Here is a 19,378-nt window from a genome sequence, read left to right on the forward strand (position 1 = left end):
GCACATCTTTGAAAGCTAACAGCGTGCTTTAATTAATTGTCCAGCTTTCCCCAGAAACAATGTCCTAATTCTGCCATTTAGCGGGAGCGTATCATAGTTTGTTGTTATCTCCCCAGCCAGATTTTTGTAAATAGTCATATTAAAAACTTTAATCTCTTCAATGGAAAATGAAGTGCAGCTGAAAAGCCTGTCATGTGCTGAGATAAATATTATCTAAGCTAAAACCTCCACTCTCAGCCCTCCCCCCTCCCCTTCTCCAGCTCCCTCCTTTCTCTGACTTAATGAATATGTTCAGAAGATTTCAGAGGAATGTTTAATCCCAAAACACAACAATCTAATAATGTGGAGGACCTGTCTCGGTGCTCGAGGAGGCACCACCACTGTGGGCTGCAGTTTACCCCAGCCGAGGTGTGACGGTTCCCTGTGCGAGGAATCACAAGTCTCTTTATAGTGATGTTGAAATCAGTGCTCATATTCCACACCAGCCAACGTCGCAATGAATGAAGACATTGTATTTCATGTAACATCACACAAATGCCGATGCTCTCTCTCCTCAGCGTGTCCTTGTCGGCCGAGGGAACTGACAGCAAATCTGCCCACGTGTAAACGCAGTTAATGTCCCCCAGCTTGTGTGTAAGCGTCTTCTCTATCTCTGTATTTTCCAGGTGGCCAACTGTGGTGTACCACTACCAAGAACATGATGGAGGGTGAGGAGCTGGTGGCGTTTGCGGTGGACTTTGACTCTCGCCTGCAGGCAGTGAACCATATGTCTCTGAGTGAGGGCATGTACCCAGCCAGGCTGCTGGACAGCATCCAGCTCCTGCCACAGCAGGCCGCCATGGCCTCCATCCTGCCCACCGCCATTGTCAACAGTGAGTATGCACACGAAGAAACTCACATACCCAGACATTTACACAGATGAAACGGATGTACTTTTTTAGTACACAAGCTAGCTAAACACTTGGTCTTGCCTTATTTGGTGCACTCCATCTCTGTCCATCTTTCTGTCTGTCTCCCTCGCTCTATCTTTACCTCCCTCTTTCTCCTGCTCTCTCCCTTGTACACATACACACACACACACACACACACACACACACACACACACACACACACACACACACACACACACACACACACACACACACACATCACAGTCTGTAGTCCTGCACTCAGTCACCTGCTTAACAAGGAGCCTGTCTCCGCTGGGCGTAGATTAATCCAGATGAGTCTCTGTGCCGGAGATAAGAGCCATCGACCTTCAAGTTTTGGGTTCACACAAACACACTGAGGCCCAGACTAACCTGTTAATTGCAAAATACATGCTTCATGCAAATAGTGTGTTTGTTTACTTAGTGAGGGCTATCTAGGTTCAGCTCGACAGGGAGGCTTCTGTAAGCAGATGGTCTAGTGTTCTTGTTTGCCCTTGAGAAAGGTCACCAACCCAGTGCTAGCAGCGTAGCAGTATTTAGAAGCTGAGGATTTGGTAAAAAATGCTTTTTAACATCAGTTTGGAAAGTGGGTGCTACAAACAGAGAGGGGGATGTGTGTGTGTGCATGTGCGCATGTGCAAATGCCTGCATGCGTGCATGCAGGTTGTCAATCACCATTCTTGCGTGAATACAAGAAGTACTGCATCCTAATATGCTATCCTCTCTGTCCCTATATGTGTATATCCAGAGGACATCTTCCCCTGCAAGGCCTGTGGGATTTGGTACCGCAGTGAGAGGAATCTGCAGGCCCACCTGATGTACTACTGCAGCGGGCGGCAGAGGGAGCCAGAGACTGTGGTGGAGGAGAACGACACAGGACCCCACCAGACCTCCAGCATCTGCCCCTATCCACAGTGCAACAAGAGCTTCTCCGGAGCCAGAGCCCTGGAAATGCACTTGAGCACCTCGCACAGCGGTGAGTGGAAACTTCACGCATGATGGAGATGTTGTGCCATAACTCTTTTATTTTTTTTTTGACAGTACATATTCTGCCTTTCATTGTAAGTGGAGATTTAAGTGTAAGAGATGGGGGTTTTTTTGCCATTCATTTTGATAAAGAAGATTTTTTTTTTGTACAAATGCTGTGTTTCAAGAAAAATGACATGAGGGTTTCACACGGGCTGGAGAAAATGTCAGTTATTTCTGTTCATAAATATACATATCCTGCTGTCATCCGGTACAGTTAGTTGACAGTTCATCCTTCAGCAAAAAAAAAAAGAAGAAGAAGAAAAAATCTAGAGCATGAGCATAAGCTTGGCATAACACATCAGCGTTTGATGGATTCTGCAGTTAACTCTAAAGGAGAAGTGGGAGGCGAGATTCTGAGCATCTTTCCCTTTTATCTCCCTCACAGGTGTCAAAATGGAAGAGAGCCTCCCTCCTGGCACCAGCTTGAAATGCACAATCTGTAACTACACGGCAGATTCTCTTATTACATTCCAGCATCACATCATGTCTCACCTGTCACAGGCGGCCTTCAGATGCAATCACTGCCATATCAGCTTCCAGAGCCACAGGGAACTCTTACAGCATCAGGACTTACACGGGCACGGCAGCAAACTTCACAGGGAGGCCGACGGCACAGAGCATTCCCCCCGGGGGCCCGAGGACAGCCTCCAGCAGCCACCGCAGCAGCCTCCGCCCCGCGCCGAGCTGGCCAACAGGAAGGACGCTTTGCTGGGAAGTCCCAAAGGGGCCCTCAACAAGGAGACTAATACTGAGGGAGAGATCGACAAGGCCGAGAAGAAGCCCATGCTGTCTGTCCAGAAGGGGGACGCTCACCCAGGCAGTAAGGCCAGCTTTTCTTACACCAGGATCAAGTCGGAGCCTTCCAGTCCCCGGCTGGCCTCCTCCCCCGTGCAGCATAACATGCCTACATTTCCCATGGGCCCCTTCTTGTCTCAGTTTGCTTTCTCCCAGGACATTTCAGTAGTCCCACAGGCTTCAGAGATTCTGGCTAAAATGTCAGAGCTTGTTCACCGGAGGCTGCGCCATGGAGGGAACAGCTACCCCCCTGTCATCTACAGCCCTCTTATGCCCAAAGGGGCCACCTGTTTCGAATGCAATATCACCTTCAATAACCTGGACAACTACTTGGTCCACAAAAAGCACTACTGCAACAGCCGCTGGCAGCACATGGCAAAATCCCCTGACTTCTCTGGCCTGGCAGACAAGGTCCCCGAGGCAGTGAGCCCCAACAGCGGCCATAGTTCGGTCAACATGCTGGCCGGGTGCCACCCTGCAGAGGCAGACAGCCACCTGATGCAGTCTGCCTGTCTCAACTCCAGCGTATTGGACATGATCAATGTGGGGGCCAAAGGGCCAGAAAAAGATCTGCCGGGACAAGCCAAGAAGGTCTCCACCCCGACCGGTGCCGAGGAGAGGCTGAATGGCAAGCAGATGGAGGGGAAGAGCCCCAACACAGGCCTGGCAGATAGTGACAACGACCCGACCAAGACCACTTGCGATGCATGCAATATCACTTTCAGTCGCCACGAGACCTACATGGTCCACAAACAGTACTACTGCGCTACCCGCCACGACCCGCCTATGAAGCGCATGTCTGCCAACAAGGTGCCCTCTATGCAGAGGACCATGAGGACCCGCAAGCGCAGGAAGATGTACGAGATGTGTCTCCCAGACCAGGACCACCCGAGGCCACCCATGGGTCAGCCGGGGTTCCTGGGTGTCCCCCCCATGGGGAGCCCTTGTACATCCCAGGAGGCTGTGGAGAGTTTAGCCGACCGCTTCCATCCCCGGTGTGACGTCTTCCCAGGCATGGTGCCCAAACACCTGGAAGCCTCCCTTACCATCAGTAAATCTATTCTAGCGCCCAAATGTAATACCATGGAACAGCAGGAGCTGGACGCCCCCATTGACCTGAGCAAAAAGTGCTCGCCAGCCCCCGACAAGACTTGTAGCTCCCCTAAAAGACTGTTGGACTACCACGAATGTACGGTGTGCAAGATAAGTTTTAACAAAGTGGAGAACTACCTGGCACATAAACAGAACTTTTGCCCTGTGACAGCCGTCGCTGCTGCTGCCCAGCAGCAACAACAACAGCAACAACACCAACAGCAACAGCAACAGCAGCACAATGAGATTGGCAGCCTGGAATCAACCCTGTTCCCAGATATAAAGAGCGAAGGCAATAACAACCTTGATGATGTCTACGATAAAAGCCCTGGAAAATGTGAGAAGAATGGCAACGGGAAGATGATGGTGCAGAACGGAGGCATGTTCCCCCCGCACCTGGGGCCTGTGCCTGGGCTCAAACCTTTTGCTGAGCCCCAGCTCCTTCCGACGAAAGATGAGAACAAGAATATGTTCCTGCCCCACTGTCTTTATCCCGGAGCAATAAAGAAGGTGAAAGGCGCTGAGCAAATATCGCCATATTTCGGGATAAAGCCAACTGACTACGTGCCGGGAGGGCTGGTGATGCAGGGAGAGTCCAGTGAGCAGGAGCAGAGTGTTAATGGAGGAGGCGGCGGCAGTGGAGGCGGAGGAGGGGGGGGGAGGGGGAGGAGAAACAGGGACATCAAGAGAGCAGCCCCAGCAGCCTGCTGCTAATGGCTGCCCCCACCCTGGCAAGGAGCCCTTGCCATTGCTGCCCAAAAACAGGAGCATGGTCATAGTCAATGGGGGGCACAAGCCCGAGGAGCGTTCGGGCACGGCTCCACCTCAGCAGGAGAACCAGTCCCATAACCCCCAGCAGCCAGATGGCCACACCGGCAATCCCTCGCCCACGTGGGGCGCCGACAACCCGGCCGACTCCAACGAGAACGTCTCACCGTCCTCCAAGTCCCCGACTGAGGAGGTGGCACCCGCGGCCAATAAAGGTGTAAATGGTTCGGCCCAGGCTCCTGGAAGTGGCAAGTACTGCCGCCTCTGCGACATCCAGTTCAACAACCTGTCAAACTTTATTACCCATAAGAAGTTTTACTGTTCATCACATGCCGCGGAGCATGTAAAATAAGTTTAGAAAAACAAGACCCACCCGCACCCGTCCCCAACTTTTGGTCCCCCCCCTCCCCTTTTTTTCTTCTGTTTTGGTACAGTCGTGTCTGGAATAGTGCATCATGCAGTTCTAAACGCTGCTCATGGACAATCAAGAGAAGCTTCTTCTTTCATCGTTTTAAGACTGAAAAATGCAAAACCATTGGTTAAAAAAGAAAAAGAAAAGAAAAATGAATCAAGATATTAATATTGGTGCCACTTTCACATTTATTTATTTTACAATCAGTATTAATAGGAGTAGTGATCTTAATTTAAAATTCAAAATGAAATTTATATCAGAGTTGTTTGTAATGTTATTGTATAGTCATTCTTGTGTAGCACACATCGTTTACACTGTAATGTAGGCTCAATGAAACAATAGACAGAATACAAAAATGAGATGCATTTTAGACACAAAAATAGCTACTGAGGCACTTGTGTATTCTTATTTGCTGTACCAGTTTTCGTGTATGCCCAAAATGTCACTTGCAGCTTGCAATTGATGACTTCTTAGCCTTAAAAGTCACCGTTCAGGAGTGATAACCAGGCGCAACCCTGCATCTCACATTTTGGCATATAGACATGGCTTTGCATTCATATGTGGCTGTTTGTCCCTGTCTCTTTTCTTCAATTCAGATGTGGATGTTTTCATGAGGATGGCAGCATTCTTGTATAGTACTTGTATTTCTGTTTGATGATACACTTTGGTCTCCCTTTTTGAAATTTGCTCTCAATGCAATACTTTGTAAATGAGGGAACATTACTGAAAGCAGTATTATGGAATGGGGACTGTGCATATAATTATTTGTAACCCCATTGGGAAAAAAAAGAAATTGTACAAGAATTAAGTTTATTGCTGATGAACAAGATGGGTGGGAGGTCTGTCAGGTTACTGATGTAAAGTGATCATTCCAATGTCCTGATTATGGGAGAAAAATGTTTCTTAAAAAACGTTGTTGCTATGCATGTATATGGATGGAAGAAAATTCCAGATCTGTTGGAAATTTTTATTTTGATGTGGTGTCATAATTAAACTGAAATCCTCAGGATAATCTAATGCTGTCTGTTTTTTCCTTTCACCGTTTCCAATTCATTACAGAAGTACACACTTATCTCATGCGCATGCCCTTAGAATAACAGCAATACAGTAAAAACCAGATGCAAAGTCTTAAAAAAAAAAACTTTTTATTTACAGTAAGGCAAACCTGAGCCAGACTCATAAACTGATCATTTACATTCACCTGTATGCCATTCACTCTTTTCTTTTTTGTTGTTTTTTGGATTTGCCCCCCTTTTTCTCCCCAATTGTACTTGGCCAATTACCCCACCCTCCCGAGTAGTCCTGGTCGCTGCTCCACCCCCTCTGCTGATCCAGGGAGGGCTGCAGACTACAACATGCCTCCTCTGATACATGTGGAGTCACCAGCTGCTTCTTTTCACCTGACAGTGAGGAGTTTCACCAGGGGGACGTAGCGCGCGGGAGGATCACACTACCCCCCCCCAGTTCCCCCTCCCCCCTGAACAGGCGCCCTGACCGACCAGAGGAGGCGCTAGTGCAACGACCAGGACACATACCCACATCTGGCTTCCCACCCGCAGACACGATGCCATTCCCTCTTAACGGGTGTCTGGATATGACATAAATCCTCCATCTTCAAGTATCAAACACAACTGCAAAGATACAAAGAAATTGTAACAAATAACTGGACACAAACACTCCAGCTGGTGTCACGATCACAATTCTGATTATTGTGATGAAATAATTGACAGGAGTGACTTTTGTAGCCTTCACATACTGTGTATCAGGTAGCAGGTGTAGTCTCTTTTTCTTTTTTGACACCGACACCATTTGAAGAAACTGAAATTACCTGACAAGTATAAATAAATGTTTTTTCTTAATTTCAGACATTTTAAAAATTTGACCTCTTGGAATATACTCAAGTCCTCGTTACAAAATCTGGACAGTAAACCAGACCTGTGCAAACAGGGCCGCGGGAAGGGGGGTGCTGAGGGTGCTGCAGTACCCCCTAGCTGCAGGGAGAAGGAGCTGCAGGCAGGAGGAGCACCGCTGCTGCTGCCTGCAAGTTTTTGTTTTGTTTTTTAGTATATATATATATATTAAAACGATATAATAAATAATTTTGCTTTGGGGAAGAAAACAGATGTTAAAATCAAAATGTGTTTGTTAGTTTGTAGTGATCACAGACCTACGGGGTCACTTTGATGTTGACACAAACGCTCAGTCACGAGGCACTCACTGATTGGCAAACAGCTGTCGGACGAGGTAACTTAACAACATGGCGCAAAAACGAATCTTAAGGCTTTTTAAATTCTAAAAATGCGAAAACAGCAAGGACGACCGAGTTAGAAGATGCTGCTGAGGCAGCAGCACCTAGGCCTACTTCTGCTGTCCCCAGTGACGATCACCAGGAGGATGTTAGCAGCGCGGACAGTGTAGCTAGTGGGTCAGCGGCTGCTAACACCCAAGAGCTAACGTTAGCAAACACAGACCGGCAGGACCCAGCAGCGCCATGTTCCAGGCCAGGCCGCCCAGCTAAGGTGAGTGTGGGAGGATTTGACGAGCCTTGTCGACCAGACGTGCGTTTTCCTGGGATGAGAACTGCAACAGAGACCTTCGAGCGGCCATTTCAAAAAAGCTGGTTGAAAAAGAGGTGGAAATGGTTGCACTGGGAAATGGTTGCACTTGCTTCACCTGCTGCAAAGCCGCAGAGAAGGGGTGAAGACGTCACGATAGAAAGACAAGTTCATTCTCAGTAGGAGGCTTTTGTAACTGCCGCAAAGCAACCACAAAGTTTAGCCAGCACATGTCAGACATACATTCAGAATCAGTGGGGATGCCTGCTTCGCTCAACAACACTCCAATTAATGCTCTACTGTCGGACGGTGTTGAGAAAGAGCAGCAAACTGCCAGAACTGTCTTAGAACTGATATTTGGATCGATAAGACTCCTCGGCAATGAAGGGCTTCCGTTAAGAGGCCATAATAATCGAGATGGAGTGCTTTGGAAACGAATGATGGAGAGGACATATGATTTGCCTAAATCCTGCAAGTGGCTACAGCCGAAGAGACAACTGGATGTCGGACACAATTCAAAATGAAATACTGGACATATCTGCCAATGCTCTTCAAAGAGAAGTCGTGAAGCGAGAGAGCGCTATTTCTGTGGTTTAACTGCAGATGCGACCACTGATGTAAGCACAACGGAGCAATTTTCCTGTAGTCTGCAATATGTGGATTCAAAACTCGAGGCAGTGAATGTTTTCCTCGGGTTTTATAATGCGCCAGATTCAACTGGAGAAACACTTGATGAGGTGGTCTGCAACTTGCCGTCATTATGCCCGACTCGATGGGTTGTGCACAAGGGCTGTTTCACGGGTTTGCGCCTCATATACAGCCCTTTTGCAGACGCTGAAGGTGCTAGAGCAAGACAAGGCAGTAAGGGGAGACACTCGGGCGAAAATATCTGGTCTATACAAACAAGCTACAAAAGCAAGAACGTACTTTGGCCTTTTGAGCTGTGAGGCTCTTTTTGGACCGTGCGAGACCGTAGCCAGAACTCTCCAAAGTGAGAAGGCAAGTGCGAAGGGCGCACTGGAGTGTGTGACTGCGCCACGGCAGCACATGCACGCACTGCGAGAAGATGAAGTTGTCCAGGAGATGACTGCCAAAGTGGAAGCTTGTGCAGAAAGAAACAATCTTCAAATGCCCCTTCCTCCACGAACCAGCAGAACCACCCCTGCCCGTCTAAGGGATACAGAGGAGGCCGAGGCCATCGTGACGGGTGTAGGAGAGCAGCAATGGCGGCGTGACAACCGAGCTAGATCGCCGATTCGACCAAGGAGGACTGCGATTCGCAGCCCTGAGAGAGCAGACTCTTATCAATGCCGCAAATGGAACCTACTCTGGGTGGAATGAGATCAATGCTGCACAGCTCCCCAATCAGATCGACAAATCTCGTCTTCATATGCAGCTCACATTGACGGCTGAGCTCTCCAAGACAAAAGGACTCATGTCAGCTCAAGATGTTGCTGGATTTGTAGGAGCACTGCATCCCCAAACAAGGGGACTACGTACAGAAGTGGAAACGTTTATTGAACTTTGCCTGTGTCTACCTGTCTCCGCCGCTTCCTCTGAGCAGTCGTTCTCCACCCTTCGCCGCCTCAAAACGTGGCTACGGGACAATGTGACCCAGAGACGACTCACACACCTGACTTTACTGCACGTCCACAGTGACATTCTTGATCGGATGGACATTCAGCCACTGATGAAGAGATTTATCGACACCACACCAGAACGGAAGTCCACATTTAGAGTCTTCAAATAATTAAGACTGACATGCATTATTATTCATTTTTTGGTTATTGCTGCCGCCTTGCAGAATGTGTGTAATAGTCAATATCATGTTTGTAGTAGGCTATGTATGTGGCCAGGTATTGGCACTGCTATGAGCTGAGTGGCATACTTTAAAATGACATCCATAATAACTAGCAGGAAAGGCAACTTCACATTATTGATATTCCACCAGCTGATGTGCGCAGCGCAGACTGTTCTTACGCCTAACGGATATCCCGTGTCTGTGTTAATGCCATGTTTTCGGCTAGCAGTGTTGTCGTGAAAAGGAGGCGTTTGTGTGCGTAACCGATATGGGCCTATTAGAACTTGGGTGTGTCGAATGGTGGGCATGCGTGTGTGCCATTTGATTGACCGTGTAGCTGTTTACATCCAGAGCGCTAACACTAGTTCTGAACAGCTTCCCTTCCTTTTACCTCTTGGCTGTAAATTCCAATACGTTTTTGGCCAAATATTTAACGTTACGTCTTTGTAGTGTGTGTGTGTGTGTGCTTAGTTATACTCTGTACGAGTGCACTGGGGTCCGTCGTTGTGCCACCGTGCGTGTGAGCGAGAGACTGAGAGGGGGAGGGATATTTCCTTGGCAAACAAATACTAGCTTAGATAGAGAGCACCTCAGCACCCCCGCTCAAAACCTTCCTGCGCCCCTGTCAATGCAAAAGTTCGATTTCACCACAAAAAATGTAAAAAAAAAAATGCTCAATTGAAAAAAAAAACTTTATTTTTGAGGTACAGTCGATTAAGCTCTCCAGATACTTTGACAATTTCCCAAATTGGGTTTAGGTTTAGGAAAGAGACATTCTGGCCACAGGTCACTCTTTCTGTGGTTTGGACCGTCGCTGGTTGACTAGTTTCCGCAGGTGCTGAATGATGGCAGATGGCTTCTTGTAGATCATCCGCCGGTCTGCTCCTTTTATCTGAATGTGACTCGCTGACGGATATGACTCATCCAGGAACTTCTTTTGAAGCTTTGCTACCATCTGGTAGGGGGGGAAATAATCATTTGTTTTGGGTGTCTGCAACCAGTATTATTTCATTATTTGTGGCGTGGACTATCTGGCGCACCACATTCTTCCTACGGGTGTTGGACGTGCGTCGGGAAGGAGCAGTGAAAGACTTCTCACCTCGTTTAAATTGTCCGCGATCTGCCGGTCGAAGGATTCGCCGGTGATGACGCTGACAGATGTCCTGCTGGCGAGCGGCTTGAACTGCATGATATCCCTGAAAAGAGACGTTTCAGGTAGAATTCCCGTCATATGTGACTGTTCATTTTGACTACGTTTAATAGCATGGGAATAGCATAACATGGCGGGAAATGTTGGAAAGAAAAAAGAGGATGTGAGAAGTTTTCCTCATTATCAGTTGGAAGTGTGTGATACAATATGTTTGGCCATACCTTACTTGAGATGCACTTTCGTTTATAAAATAATGCTCGTCCACAGCGCTGCTTTGGTGGGCAGGGTTACTTAGCAAATATTTCTATGGGACAGAAAGACAGAAACACAGGTCTGTTAAAAAAACAAAACAAAACCAAAAAAAAATTTTTTTTTGAGAATAAAATTAATACTCTAGTTCAGTGTTTCTCAAACCAGTCCTCAAGGACCCCCCCCCCATCCTGCAGATTTTCATTGTAACCCTGCATAGGTTGCCCTGCTTGTACTTACTCAACCAATCATTTCATAGCACTTCATTATGCAAGGTGTGCAAACTCTGACATTCATTGCTGATTGGTTGAATAACTACAAACAGGTACCTATCCAGGGTTGCAAAGAAAATCTGCAGGATAGGGGGTCCTTGAGGACTGGGTTGAGAGACACTGCTCTAGTTGACTTTAAAAAAAAAACGTTGAAAAATGCTGTGTATTAGTGAAACCCACGTCTGCTTTTCTACGACGACCTTTTGTCATGCAAAATTTACATGGAGAATGAACTGGAAAAGAAAGAACGGAGTATTTGCATTTAAGTCCATTTAGATGTAAGGTCGCAGATTTTTTTTGCAAATTTCATGCAAGTTTCATTCACTCACTGCAGCAGCTCCAAACAGGATGTGGGTAGGATGCCACATCTTGGGAGTCTTGGCTCTCTGTTTTTTTGGGGTTTTTTTTTTTTAAGTTTTGGGAGAAAGGTCATCATCGGGCCATAGGAAAAGGTGGGTTCTGAAATTGAGTGGTACGCTTATTTAAATGTATTTATCACACGTGTGATTAGAGGAGATAGTTTTGGCGCCATTAACATGGCAGCAAACAGTTATGCTCCAGTTCAATTAGGCAGTGGTCACAGAACATGCCCTTGGGAAATGGACTGCACGCTCTGTTGAGTTCTCTCTTCTGGGTGTGTGTGTGTGTGAGAGAGAGAGAGAGAGAGAGAGAGTGCTTGAACTGAAGAAAAGACGGAGAGAAAATGGTTGTGTGCATGTGTTCTAACTCTCACTGGTTCATCTACAACCCCTTCTTCTCGCCCAGAGAACTGTAGAATGATAAAGTCTCCAGCTCCCTAGGAACAACTACTACTTGAAAGGTGATATACGTATTTGAGGTCTGTCACCAGTACTGCCGTGAAACAGGGGGTGACAGCAGAGAACAAGCTGCATCACTGAACTGCTCTGACCTGTCCTGAAACGGTCATGGACCCGTCACACAGGCAGCTCATTTAAAACCGCAATAAAAAAAAAAAAGAAAACTGAGCGGATGCTGGTAATGCTGTTAAGGCAAGTGATGCTAACAGTAGTTGGTAAATCCAGCATCCTGCATCTAAATTCATTAATTTCCAATTCTCCGGAAAAAAAAAGCTAACCGAAAGCAGAGAAGCGAAAATGTTCAAAATGTGTTCGACAAAGGCTAATGAAATTACATGTCCTCCAGTCTCATGGTGATCGCCACGTCTCTCTCCCCTACATCCATACGGCAAACGGGACTGCTCACTTATTATTCCTTGAAAAGCAGAGCGCGAGTCCATCGAGTGATTTTTGTCATGTCTCGCAGAATATTGGTTGCTGTTCTTCAACGCAAAATCCATTATCGTGACTCTTTCTGAAATGTTTTCCACCATGAGGAAGAAACGCCTACGAGACATCGTGACAGACAGGAGTGTCACCGGTGCGATAGAGACTGCAGATCTCAGTGTGGACGGCTGCAAAACAACAACATCCCATACAGAAGCTCATCAGCAGTATTAGAGTAAGGGGCTGGAAAAGCTTGTAGTCTGTATTAACGGCCTTCCACAGGAAGTGTCTTCACAACGACCTGTCAAAATGATGAGACCGCAATATAGCGTACATCAGCAAATAGTAGGTTTGTGATGTCTTGTCGACCTCAGAAATGGTTTCTGTTTTCATTTATTTCGAGTGGCATTTGGCGTCACATGACGGGAATTTAACACATCTCTGTTTCTATGAAAACAAAAGCCCCCCCAACCACCACCAACATCATCCTTTTATATGGTATCTGGGTATCTGTTCACCAGAGCAGCCCCGATTATTCTTGCACTAGCACCATCCTGTGGCTGTACAGGTGAAAACTGGTCAAACGAAGCACAAACCAAGCAAGAACACTACTTTTCCTACTGCACTGCAATTCCATAATTTTTTTTCTCAAATTATGACAACTTCCAAGAGAAGCCAGGCCGTTTGAGAACTGCAACATAACTAAATGTTTAACACAGCCAATCTCAGCTGGCAGTAGAAACTTAGCCACTGACAAGTTGCTATATTAACACCAGCATCCCAGCTAAATCACAGCTGACACCCCTTTGCCACTTTCACCAAAGGACATCAGGGCTAGACATTCTGGTCCAAAATAATTGCAACAATTGATGTTGTTGGGATCACTCTTCCCTGATTGTGTGTGTGTGTGTGTGTGTGTGTGTGTGTGTGTTCGTGTGTGATGTGTGTATGCATGTGTTTTAATGTGTGTGTGTATGCATGTGCATGGGTTTTTTTTCTCTGTGTGCATGTGCACGCGTGTGTTGCTGGTCCAACCTGGCGCTGCATGACCTCCTCTGAGACATTTCCTCCTTTGATGGTTGGCTCAATCATACCCAGAATGATCAGCATACGGCTCAACCCTGTAGCTGCTGAGAACTGCCTGGCTTGGAGTGAGGGCACCAGCTTACCGTACCTAAAGACACACACACGCACACAAACAAGCATACAGACCAACACGAACACTTGTGTTAGAGAAGGAAAAAGCACTTCTGGTGTAAGAATAAAACGATTTGAGCAGCTTGCTTCAAAGATATATTTCGCAATCGCCGCCTTGAATGAGGACGGGTTACCGCCTTTCCTTCAGCGTGGCATATAACCAGGGTAACCCCAAAAATAAGATGTCTGTCCGTGTTTTAATTATTTTCCCATCTCGCTTAGATTTGACGTGGACAACATCACTGGGCGGTGCAGCGATGGAAAGGTCCTGCAGCATTACAGCAGCAGGAGACAGACATATTATCATCTATTAATTCAGACGAGACAGACCTTACCAAAGTCACTCCGCGAGTCCTTTTCCACCGACGAAAAAAAAAAAAATCTCGAACTTTCTCTGGGAGACATTTGACTGGAGAATGAGGAATAGTTTTGATTTTTTTTTTTTTGTAGATGAGAAGAAGAGCGTTGGGATTTTGTAACCCAGGAGGCCTAATCGGTCTCGGCTCACTGGTGCTCTGAATTGGCTGGTCTCAGACTGCAGAGCCCAATCAATAGTGCCAACCGCCTGCTGCCAGCGTCGGTGCACGGCACAGCCTGCCTGACACACAGAAACACACAGCACACCTGCCCCTCCGTACCAAGACCCCAGCCCTGAGCATCGAGTCACACCTCTCCATCTCAAACCCAGCTCCGTAGATCCAATTTCTAATCGAATCAGAGCCTTCCTCTTTTGTTCAGCACTTCTGTCAGTTTCATTACCGAAAGGCAATAGTCAACAACCCTCCATCCATCCACCTATCCATTATCCAAACCGCTTATCCTGCTGTCGGGGTCACAGGGATGCTGGAGTCTATCCCAGCAGTCATTGGGCAGCAGGCTGGGACACCCTGGACAGGCCGCCAGGCCATCACAGGGCTGACACACACACACTGACACCTAGGGACAATTTAGTACAGCCGATTCACCTGACCTACATGTCTTTGGACTGTGGGAGGAAACCGGAGCACCCGGAGGAAACCCACGCAGACACGGGGAGAACATGCAAGCTCCACACAGAGGACGACCTGGGACGACCCCCAAGGTTGGACTACCCCAGGGCTCGAACCCAGGACCTTCTTGCTGTGAGGCGACCGCGCCAACCACGGTGCCACCGTGCCGCCCCTCCATCCATCCAGCTTCATCTTAAATGTGTTACGCATCAAGCCCTATGCACAACTGTCATGGCGCAGGATGTTCAAGAAAACATTGCACTCCCTGCGCCATCTTGAGTTGCATCTGTAATTGACTTGACAAGGAAGACGTACCAGATGGCATCTCCAGCCCCAGCCTCCGCCGCATGGGCCGATACAGCGCGCCATTGAGAACTGAGGGAATTTCACAACAGACATATTTCAGTGCTGCTTCGCCGCCATTGTGCCCGCTCTTATCAAGCCTAAATCAATAACATGCACTTTTCATGTGTAAAATAACCCCTGTCACCTGCTGCTGATATGGCACATTGCCACCCACAGAAGTGTGGAATGAAATATCAAGCTGTGCTCCGGCAAAGCATGTCAGTACTGATGGGTCAGATAAGGCCGACAGGAATATCCGTGCTTGGTAGTTCAACTGCTGTAAATGGCTGTCTAAAAGATAAACACGTCTGTCATATTCATGGTGAAGAAAAATCCTTGCAGGTCAACAGAGTATGCAGGGAGAGAAAGAAAGGAACAAAGTCGACTGCTCTCATTTTCAGTCTTTCACAGACGGGGCAAACTTTTCAAATCAGACCTCCGGAGAGTGACATTTTGACATTCTCATCTTCCTCGCCACCGTTTTCTCCCCCGAAGTCATCCTGCCACCACAATTTAGAACCGGCTCTTCGACCTGGCTCTTTAGGGACTTTTCAGTCTCTGCACATTTTCCACCTGTCACCCCCCCCATTCCAAAAAAGAAAATATAAAAAAAAAGAGAGAGAAAAAAAACTCTATCAGCAGCCCTCCTCTTCCTCCTCCACCAGTTTGAATCTGGTCAAATCATTCCTGGGTCTGGCATTGAACATTATTTCAAGGATTCTCCAGCCACCTGTCCTATTCCCTCCTCTTTTTTTTTTCCATTTTTAATTCTGCCCCGGAGTGAGGATTATGCGAAGCAAGGCATGCGTGTCAAAGGGAAATTTAGTGGCTAAAGACAGCCAAGATTGGCGGGATGAATTAAACAGATAACAGGAGGAGACGAAGTGGGGGAACCATGTAGAGCAAAACGCCTCACCGATGTTGGTCATTTCAGAGGGGCTTTTTTTCCCCCCTCTTCTCTCTCTTCCTCCCCGCAGGAGCGAGGAGGCAATATCTAAATTAATAAAGTGATGAAATGAGTTTGTGCCGCGGACTTTCTGCTGTTTGACTTTCCCATCTGGATTAGTGCAGGCTGAATGGATGCTCTGTTACTTTTGTTACAACTGCGCAATTCACTGTCGGAATTTGGCCCTGTAGTGATAAGGCTCCCCTCCTCATTACCATCTCATTTCATATGCAGGGCCTCTGTTACCTGAGAGCCCGCTCACAGACAAAACACCAACTATTACACACGCCTCTGCCAACTATTACAACGAGGAGCGAACGTTTAAACACGGTCTATTACATGAGGCTCAACCAACTAGCACGCTGACAGAATGGTTAAAAGGTGGATGGTCGCAGGGTCCTCCACCGCCGGTCCAGCTGCACCTACAAGTACACGACCAGGGGCTTCTGACTCATGTGCAGACGTCACAATCTGAGCATTTCTTGGAGAAGAGTAATCCTCGATTTGTTGTTTTGAGTCAACATCTACCAAAGCCTTACAGTCTTCAGTGCGACCCCATTACAGCAGGGAGAGGGTACTGGAGGGTTCATGTTGGGATGATACCACAACGCACGTCTCTGCAAACTACCATAAAGAGGACATTTTAAGGGTTTATTATGCAGACAGGTAACTGGAACATGCCGTAGCACCGAGTACTACTGAACCATCTTTCTACGACAGACTATAGCAAACTAGTAGGGAGGACTACATAGGACTTTCTTTATAGTGAGATTATAGCATATAGATTATTGACTATTGCAAACTGTTCTCTTCTCTCACGTCTTTTCTCTCTCTCTCTGAATGATGTCTTCTCCTTTCTCTTTTTCTGTGTGTGAATGGTGTGATGTGAGTCTCCCTTGTGTGCATCTGCAGTTGGTCCTCCTCCCAGGTCTCCATGGTGACGGTGGTCGCCACCTGGACACTGCTTGGCGTTCCCCTCATCACATTTTCTTGTTATATATCTTATAAATCCATTTAATTTTGTTATCCTGTTTTAATGTTATATCCTTCTCTCACTCAGACGTGTGACTAGTTTTTTTTGTTTTGTGTCTACATGGTGATGGTGGTTGTATGGCTCAGCTCCTGGGCTGTTCTGGTGGCATATGGACACTGCTTGGCATCCTCCTCCTCATATTCTTCATAAATTTGATAATTTCATTATAATTCTGTTTATCCTCTTTCAGTGCTGTACTCTGTAAATTGTGTAAACACAACATCCATCGCACGATGTCTGTCTGGGGAGAGATCCCTCCTCTGTTGCTCTCACTGAGGTTTCTTCCTATTTTCTCTCCCTGTTAAAGGGTTTTTTTTAGGGAGTTGTTCCTTAGCCGATGCGAGGGTCTAAGGACAGGATGTTGTGTTGCTATAAAGACCCCTGAGGCAAATTTGTAATTTGTGATATTGGGCTATACAAATAAAATTGACTTGACTTTTTAGACATTTCATTATGAAGATTTCATCTGTTACACAGAAGTATAAAACCCATAATATCACAACTATGATAAATAATGTTGTCATTTCCGCATATCACTAATGTCTAAAGTGTACTTTAATACAACAAAGTCTATATCTGAATCATAAATAAATCCCTACTAAACATGAACTATTAAGATTATTTAAGTCTACAGGACCAACTACTGTGTTCTGTTCCTATAGTGAATATAACAACGTAAATCTACAGCATTTACTACAGTATCAGGGTATAATAGTCAAAGTATTTTAGCCACAGCTCTGGCCATGCACCATATCATATCACACATTATCCTGCTGTCATGCAAAGGTTAAACATGATTACAAGCAAAGAACTGAATTAAAATTAAAATACAATAATTATATAAAAAATTAAATAATGAATTTTCCAACATAAGTTTGTTGTACAACCTATAGCACTGGCCAACATAAGCGATACATTTTACTATACTAGTTATGTAAACACAAAAATCCGATATGGAAAAATACATTCTATATTACCAGACTATGAACTCAATGTTACTATTATGTCCATGTTACTACACAAATTATGCAAATCATTTTGGAGTATCATGAATTTCAGAATACTAAATTGTCTCTAGGTGTGTGTGTGTGTGTGTGTGTGTGTGTGTGTGTGTGTGTGTGTGTGTCTGCCCTGCGATGGACTGGCAACCTGTGCAGGGTGTTTCCCCGCCTTCCACCCAACGAGCGCTGGGATAGGCTGCAGCACCCTAATGAGGATAAGCGGCTTGAAAAATGAATGAATGAATTTAGGAAACATTGTCAGAAAATGTTCCAATTTGTGTTGAAATTTGGTTAACTTCCGGAGAAAACTAAACAAAAGAGTTGGGGAAAATTAATTGTCACGATGGAGATAATCAAGGCCTCCGTAAGGCCAATCTGTAGGTCCTTACACCTTAAATAACTCCTCTGTCCCACTAAACCACACTGCTGTTTTCTAAGACTAAGTACCAACAGCCTTAATTAAGCACTACTGCCTCAACTCTGGGAGGAAGAACGAGACTATTCTGTCACCTCCATACTGTAATGCTGCAAATGACCACATGGTGTCAGCCTCTCACAATCAATATCATGTTGCATTCAGCATCCACTTTGCTCCCAACATTCTTCCCTGAATCAATACTATAAATTACACTGGTGTAGCTACACAGGGACCAAGGTAGCCCTGCTTCATTAGCAAAGCGTTACAGCAATAGTTACGCTTACATTGCTGCTAATTACAATTAATTGGCATTCCTGACTCATCTTGGGGTCTCTGGAGGGGAACTGGGCTGAGTCAGGGGAGGACCGAGGGAGAAGAGACTGAGAGCAAAAAGCTGAAACGTGGAAGCCATTACACGGCCAGAATGTGAACCATGCTAACCATGAACCACACACACTGATGTAAACCAGGAACACTGGATGTTCACAGATGCTCCCGCGCATGTACACCAAAATATACATAACAGGTCACACCATGAGATAATACAGGCATGTACACATTAACCCAAGCACATAAACATACACCCAAACACACACACACACACACACACACACACGCGTAAAACACTCTCCCTTTCTCCTGTGCTAGGGCTACAACTGATAATTATTTTCATTATCAATCTATCTATTGATCATTTTTCAATTAATCAGTTAATCATTTAGCATATAAAATGTCAAAAATAATGACAAATACTTATCACAGGTTTACAGAGTCAAAAGTGATGTCCTAAAACTGTCTACTTAGTCTGACGGGTAGCCAAATAAAACCCTAAAGTACTCGTATAAAAAGTATGAAAGCATCATTGCGCCCCCCCAATAGAAATTACAATCAATAACCTTTGATACTGCGTCACTGCTTTGCATGTCTGCCATGTTCCTCAGTCAACTATTTTACCCGTGTGCACCATTTCCTCCTATATCTCGCTCCACGTCTCTTGTTCTCTCTATCTTTCTTTCACCGTCTCTCTCTTCTCTCTTTCTAACCCTGCCTTCCCAGGCTATTGTTGCCAATCTTGGCCCTGGGTCCCTGGAGGTTTTAGTGCAAGGCTCTGCTCCAGTGGGTTATTGAACATAGCCCATAGTGAGAGTGAGTG

At 46.2% G+C, this 19,378-nt stretch overlaps 2 protein-coding genes across 3 annotated transcripts in view; one reads left to right on the top strand and one right to left on the bottom strand.

The window, feature by feature from the left end:
• Nucleotides 1-6,066, top strand: part of zfpm2a (zinc finger protein, FOG family member 2a) — a 129,932-nt gene extending 123,866 nt beyond the window's left edge. The window contains exons 6-10 of the mRNA XM_056285988.1: nucleotides 666-872; nucleotides 1,678-1,905; nucleotides 2,344-4,022; nucleotides 4,080-4,458; nucleotides 4,523-6,066. Of these exons, the coding sequence (XP_056141963.1) occupies nucleotides 666-872; nucleotides 1,678-1,905; nucleotides 2,344-4,022; nucleotides 4,080-4,458; nucleotides 4,523-4,965 (2,936 nt within the window). The 3' untranslated portion in view covers nucleotides 4,966-6,066. The remainder of the gene's footprint in view (nucleotides 1-665; nucleotides 873-1,677; nucleotides 1,906-2,343; nucleotides 4,023-4,079; nucleotides 4,459-4,522) is intronic.
• The window catches only part of si:dkey-122a22.2 (uncharacterized), a 48,314-nt gene that overhangs the window by 6,323 nt on the left and 22,613 nt on the right, over nucleotides 1-19,378 (bottom strand). Inside the window, exons 8-11 of one of the 2 annotated variants that reach the window (XM_056285989.1) lie at nucleotides 13,332-13,470; nucleotides 10,753-10,835; nucleotides 10,481-10,577; nucleotides 10,095-10,336 (exon numbers count right to left, since the gene is read on the bottom strand). In XM_056285989.1, coding sequence (XP_056141964.1) covers nucleotides 10,169-10,336; nucleotides 10,481-10,577; nucleotides 10,753-10,835; nucleotides 13,332-13,470 — 487 coding nt within the window. In that variant the 3' untranslated portion in view covers nucleotides 10,095-10,168. Of the gene's footprint in view, nucleotides 1-10,094; nucleotides 10,337-10,480; nucleotides 10,578-10,752; nucleotides 10,836-13,331; nucleotides 13,471-19,378 lie in introns of those variants that run through there. The other variant, XM_056285990.1, reaches the window with a different exon arrangement.

This window comes from Lampris incognitus, chromosome 9 (assembly GCF_029633865.1).
Source record: "Lampris incognitus isolate fLamInc1 chromosome 9, fLamInc1.hap2, whole genome shotgun sequence".
NCBI lineage: Eukaryota > Metazoa > Chordata > Actinopteri > Lampriformes > Lampridae > Lampris > Lampris incognitus.